This window comes from Montipora capricornis, chromosome 4 (genome assembly GCF_036669925.1).
Source record: "Montipora capricornis isolate CH-2021 chromosome 4, ASM3666992v2, whole genome shotgun sequence".
NCBI classification, from domain to species: Eukaryota; Metazoa; Cnidaria; class Anthozoa; order Scleractinia; family Acroporidae; genus Montipora; species Montipora capricornis.
Window position 1 is genome coordinate 26,418,269 of NC_090886.1, and position 6,626 is coordinate 26,424,894.

Consider the following 6,626-nt stretch of genomic DNA (forward strand, 5'->3'; position numbering starts at 1 on the left):
TTTATAATAACTTCAGCGCAGTACAACTGAGTCAATCTGGAAATACCGATAGGCGAAGATGTCGAGTAAAAACGGCTCGAGTGTGTTGAACGGAACGAAAATGTCAGTGCCTTTCAGTGATAATGTTCCTCTTTCTTCTTTGGATAAAGTCATCCCACTCTCTGTTGTCCTTGGCGTACTATTTCTCGTCTCCGTGATAGGTAAGCCGTTTGTACAGTAGTTTGGACCATCAAAGATTCAGTTCATCAACAAAGATACTTAAAAAGTCGAAGAAGGTGATTCAGTAGTGAATGTAATATCGAACGTTTGTGTTTCGTTAGGTAAGAAATGATCGTACTCGTAAACATGCAGGCTTTGGTCCAATTTCGAGCATATCATGCCTTAAATTTAGCAATTCCTATAGTTTTAAAAAATGTGAGAAAATCCATGGAATTAACAGTTCTGCATTTGCCGCTTAAAAGGACAGTTTTGTTGCATGTAGCGAAAAGTGTCGAATACAAGTTGAACTCGATACAAATTAATTAATAACAACTTTTTTAGTTTAGAAGGGTGAGAGGATGTACCTATGAATCAAAAAGGAGTAATTTCCTTTTTGCGTAGGTAACTATACAATCTCGGCCAAACATTAGTAATTCTAGTTGTCCCATTAATTAAGATTAATGGAAACTATAATTGCAAGTTTTCAAACGAATCTCGGGATGAAACTGTGCATTTCATATTGAACGAAGACAAGGCCTTGAAATAATAGGGTGTGAGAACTGAAAAACTCACATCACTTTGATCTCTTGTCTTACGCTTGGGTTTTGCAACGTATTACAAAGCTAAGCTGAGATAGCAATTACCTGTGCTACGCAAATATTTAGCTAAACAAACTGCTAAATAATCGTTAATCGAGCAAAATGGCAATTTCTGAATCATATTTGTGGGTACCGATGTGAACAAATTAATCCATGTTATATCCTTGCTGAACGTATGCAATTCTTCATTACTTCATCCTTTTTACTTAAGCTTAATTGAAAAGAAGGATTGTTATCTGGTTCAAATTACCACTGGATGAGTATCCATACTAGAGTAACGTCATACAGGCTGGAATCCTTTCAAAATCAATTGCAATGAAAAGAAAGTTTCCCAAAGGCACACACGCTTTTAAAGTGCACTGAGCCCCTAAATTTTTGTTAACCGACAAAGAAAATAATTATAGTTATATGTGATATCCTCAATTTTCTGTGAATTTTCAAAATTCTGGAAGTATGCGCCACTTTGGTTCACCGCCGAGTTTACAGAAGATTGGGTCCGAATCTGGTGTGTGACGTCAGCTGGGAACGTTGAGAAAGCAAAGTTCGTCTAGAATATGCCCGTTAGGTGTAGTGTTGCTGGAAATTTCCTCTAACATTCGCCCGAGTTTTTCATTTTCTTTTAGCTCCTTTTCATATGCTGTTAACCAGTTTTCACCAGCAATTCGCACATCGGCATAAGCCAGGTCACAGCTATCCAGACTTTCTTCGCGTTTTTAGTTGGAAACACCGGCCTCATTTGCAAATCACCATCTTCTTTTTCGATGTCGTACTCCGGGAGAGAACCAATATCAGAGTTCTCGGACTTGATGGAATTATCCGAATCTGTAATGCTTGACGACATTTTTTTGCTGATCATTTTTTTTATGATGTGCCTGGAGATCGCACCACAGGTAACAAAGGCTCTGCAAGTGGCCTTTTGAAAATAGTAGATGTGAGGCAGCGATTTCGGTCTCCAAACTTCAAAAATGTCTTCTGGTGATCATTTTTAGTGTCTGAAAGACGATTTCGGGGTTATTTGACATATCTGACCTACTCGGTAGTTACTGACTTAGCCCTTAACAAGGTAGGACGCGTTATTTCGAAACAACCCTCTGATCTGGAGCAAGAATTGCAAATATAATCCCTCGAACGATAAATTTTCTCTCGCAGAGCTACGATTAGATAATTTGGCCTTCGATATGTGTCAACTTATCCGAGCCATATAATACGTTAGGGTCAATATGGTCATTTGCTTTTGTGGACCTCCTCACTACGCGAACAAAGACATCAGGTGGAGCGATTCTACTGGTCCAGTAGTGATCTTCAAAGACGAACATGATTCCGAAAGCTTAGTGATGTGGGCTTTTTAGGATGGCTAGCAACTATGGAAAAGAGTTTGGCTCGAACATATATCGAAGGTAGCGTAGCTCCGCCCGAGAAAATTCGTCGTTCGAGGGATTTATTCGCAATTTTCGCTCCAGGTTGGAGGGTTGTTTCGAAATAACGCCTCCTACCTTGTCATTTTATAGTAAAGGACTATTTCAGCACCTTGGTCAGATATGTCAAATAACCCCGAGATCGTCTTTCAGACACTAAAAATGATAACCAGAAGACATGTTTGAAGTTTGGACACCATTTTATTGTTATTCATATCGAGATTATTTGTGCCGAAATCGCTGCCTCACATCTACTATTTTCAAACGGCCACTTGCAGAGCCTGGATCACCTGTGATCGCAAGAGCGTCTCAGAAGCGAAGCACAAAGATATCAGGTTTCAGACCTCTTTTTACACGGCAATGATTCAGATTTTCACAGATTCGCGAGGATTCGATGGATTTACATAATTTTTTTTTAATCTTCATCAAATTATACATTCTTTCTGAAAGTAAAAATAAAAAATTAGGGGCACTTCGACTTCCAAAATCTTCTTAGTTTGCACCCCCTTCCCAATTATGCAACTTAGACGGTCTCAGAAAGTGTGTCCTTTATACAAACTAACTACAGACGTTTAATTAACTCGACTGGAGTCTGAGCACTGTACCCGAATTCATTATGCAGACCTGCCTGAGATGGTTAACTTCAATACAACTTTCACCCTAATTCTGACTAGACTCCTGGAAAAGTAGGTCCGCAATACAATACATCAAGATCAATACTTGTTCTTCCTTCTCAGAGCTCAGTTAAGTTTTTAATTTACACTTAGACCATTCTTTCTTTGCTTTAAACGTTTATCCTCCTTGGCTTTCTCATTTTAGGTAATGCACTAGTCTGTATCGTCATCATCAAGAGAAAAGACATGCGCGGTGTCACAAACCTGTTGCTTTTAAACATGGCTCTGTCGGACTTACTATCCACCGTGTTTTTCGTACCCTGGGCTATTGCCAAGGAGATCTCTCCTATCTCTTGGCCCCTAGGAGATTTCATGTGTCGAGCACCGCCTGTGATTTCATCAGTGTCGGTGTCAGTGTCTGTTTACTCGATGCTAGCATTGGCAGTAGAAAGGTACCTCAGTATTACTAGGGATCTCAAGCACGTGACGTTTTTGGGCCACGGAAGGAAACCGGAAGCGAACATTTCGCCACGCCAGGACAGCAGTCTCTCCGAGACTTTTAAAGTATTCGTCTGTAATAGTGAAATGATACTTAACAATGTAAAAGTGGTAGTATGGCATCAGTGGGCTCCCCAGCACAGTCACGCTCATGTTCCTGAAAGCAGTCACGCGTGAGATGGCTTCTTCTGATTGGTTAAAATTGGCGTCCCTTTGTTTGTTTCGCGCGCAAATAGTATCTAAAAATAAATCCATTTGTGACTGTGCTGGGGGAAGGCCGCAAAGCGATAGATCAACACTGTTATCTAATTCACTCTTGTTAAGTAGGAAAACAGCTCACTTTAATTCCGGTTGCCCGTCCGTGGCTCAAAAACTTCGCGTGCTTAAATTAAGCTCCCCACTATTATTTCAATTGACCCTTTCCAAAGGCTATCGATTAACAAAAGTAAAAGGAAATGCCAATGTTAAATTAATGCCGCTTCATTCTATGAGAGCGCACTACATATAATATGGCAAAAATGAAAATCACCGATAACAGATCAATTGACGTTGAAAGAAAGTTTAAACACGTTTTCCAGAAATTTGATTCAACGCGCTTTCAACTAACTTCCGATGTTTTTTACCCTTTCAACAATCTTGAACGACCTATTCAAACGCTGCCGACATTTGGTTGAACAATTTACAAAATACACGATGAAGCAAATCTAAAGCCTGAGATGGGGGAGGGCTCACATATGAAAGGGCGGGGATGCTCTTCGTCCAGCTCAGGAGTGTAAATTTCAGATTTTGGTCTCACTTAGGGTTTTGTGAGGAAAACGCCGTCATTTGTAGCCCATTTGTAGCCCTGGTGGTCTCGTTTAGGGTTGTTAATATAAAAATATATATTTCATATGTTTTAAATATGGTCTCTTTTAGGGGTCGAAAAAAGCCTGGGCCCAGCCTAAATTGATCTCCTTTAGGGGTTTTATTCTAAAACCACTCGAAACGGCCATCATGATTAATTAAGCTTTCGTTCCACGGAGGCTAGGTACGGCGTAATTTGCTGGAAGCTCTGGAGGCCTGAAAGCTCACTCCAAACCTTTAAAATGTGTCGTGTTCAAAGGAAAAAATGTGATAAATGTTTCTAGGAGAGATTTATTCTCGCTTATAGTCATAAGAACCACACTTAAAATATATATCTTCCATATATTTCACGGTCCTTGATTGACAATCTCTCACTAAATGATGATGTCCTATTTATCAACAGATATCAAGCAGTTGTGAGCCCTTTCAACTTCCGTGCCTCCAGGGATTCCCACCGGAGAGCATTCCTCTTGATGATTGGAATTTGGTTGGTAGGCTGTGCTATCGCAACTCCGCAGGCGGTGGTGTTAACCACTCTAGAAATCCCACCCGTTACCTACTGTTTGGAAGACTGGAGCGAAAGCGGTGGTGAAGATGGAAGTCGTGCCTATATTGTTGTTATTTTTGTGGTTTTGTTCGCTATCCCATTGGTTGTAATCTGCGGAAGTTATTCTGTTATTATGCGAAAACTTTGGCAGCCTGACAATTTTATGGCCACTCAAAGTAAGTCACAGGACACCCGTTTCGAAGAGCAAGGGTCACCAAATAAACTTAAGATTCATGGAGCAAACATGAAGCGAAAGACAACCTATATGCTCATTACTGTTATAGTAGTATTTATAATATCTATGCTACCGTTTCAAATATTGATTCTTGTAGCTCACTTTCGCCTAGATTTGGTCCGTTCAAAGGCGTTCTTTATCTCGGCAAAAGTAGCAGTGGTGCTTGCCACTTGCTCCATGGCCTCCAATCCTTTCATCTACAGCTTTTTCAGTGAGAAGTTTCGCAGGGCGTTTGCTGACGTGTTCAAATGTCGATGTGACGATGACGGTCAGTTGGAGAGCACTCAGAGAAAATCTTCAGTAGTATTGCTGAGCTCAACAACATTGCCAAAATAACAAAATAACCTTTTCCGTGGCAGGAAGGGGCATGAAAGCCTCCTCATACCGGAAGGAGCTGTTGTCAACCAGATTTAATTTTGCGAGTATTAGTATTACTAAGACTCATTAGATTGTCTCACAGATATTATAAGCGCTGAGATATGGATTAACCGATTTAAAATTAGTAGGCGTTTGAAAAGAGTCTTTTTAAACTTAAGACCGAACATACTTCGCCTCCAGAAAATGGAGTGAAAATATATATCCAAAAAGGGTTACAGATTGTTAACTAACTTGAGAATCGCGATGATCTTTACAAAAAAAGAGGGAAAAGGCCAAACTTTTCATTCCGTACAAAGAAGGTATATTTGCACTGTACCCGGCAATGTCATTAGTTGCTGAGAGAGAATTTCCAGTTCAAAATGATACGGCATGCCTAGTTGAGGCCATTTCTCGTGTGATCTGTAAATGATGTAGGAGACGTAAAATCGTTTTCGCGCTGAACTGATTAGATAGAATCTGTGGCATAGTTCTATATAAGTAATTGGAGTCGAATGTTATCAAATATTTCGACGGGTGCTTCAAACCTAAATAGAATACAAATCCCTTGTTCATCTATACTCTCACAATACCAATTACGTTAAATGTTGACCCCTCTTTGATGTCCATAGTTAACCTCTCAAAATCTCTACTAGAATCTTCCCAGATGAATGGAAGCATGCCAGAATCTCTACAATTTCCAAAAGTAACAAAGCTGACCCCAATAACTACAGGCCAATCTCAGATTTACCTGTTATTAGTAAACTGATCGAAAGGGTAGTATTCAATCAACTTTATAAATATCTAAACGTAAATATACCATTAAGTGACTCACAGTCAGAGTTTAGGCCTCTGTTCTCTACTGAAACAGCCCTTTTAGAGACGACAAATAGTGGATCAAGAATATTGATAATTCTCTCCTAAACGGTGTGATGATTCTTGGATCTAAAAAACGCCTTTGACACCATCCTACTTCAGAAACTCGAGTTTTATGGGATCAAGTCTATGGTGTTAGCCTGGTTTAAATCCTACTTTACTGGGCGAAAACAGAAAACTTTATATTAGTTGCGGGTGAACTCTCGAATTTCTGTACTTCAGTTAAAGCCTGGTCTTCACTAGCGACGCCAGCACAAGCACAAGCATAAGTAGCTTATGCTAGCAAAAACCAACGTCGACATAAGCATTAAAGAACAACCACGGCATCCGCCATTTTGTTCAATTGCTCAGAAGCGGATAATCGGGAACGAGTGCTTTAATTGGCCAGACGTAGCAAATTGTCTTGTGCTTATGCTGCGTTTCCTTTTCACACGACGCAAGCAAACA

At 40.0% G+C, this 6,626-nt stretch overlaps 1 protein-coding gene across 1 annotated transcript in view; it reads left to right on the plus strand.

Moving 5' to 3' along the window:
• The window catches only part of LOC138045857 (neuropeptide FF receptor 2-like), a 6,450-nt gene extending 222 nt beyond the window's left edge, over positions 1-6,228 (plus strand). Inside the window, exons 2-4 of the mRNA XM_068892491.1 lie at positions 1-200; positions 3,032-3,278; positions 4,571-6,228. The exon at positions 1-200 is cut by the window's left edge and continues 36 nt beyond it. Of these exons, the coding sequence (XP_068748592.1) occupies positions 59-200; positions 3,032-3,278; positions 4,571-5,285 (1,104 nt within the window). The 5' untranslated portion in view covers positions 1-58 and the 3' untranslated portion in view covers positions 5,286-6,228. The remainder of the gene's footprint in view (positions 201-3,031; positions 3,279-4,570) is intronic.
• The last annotated feature ends 398 nt before the right edge of the window (positions 6,229-6,626 follow it).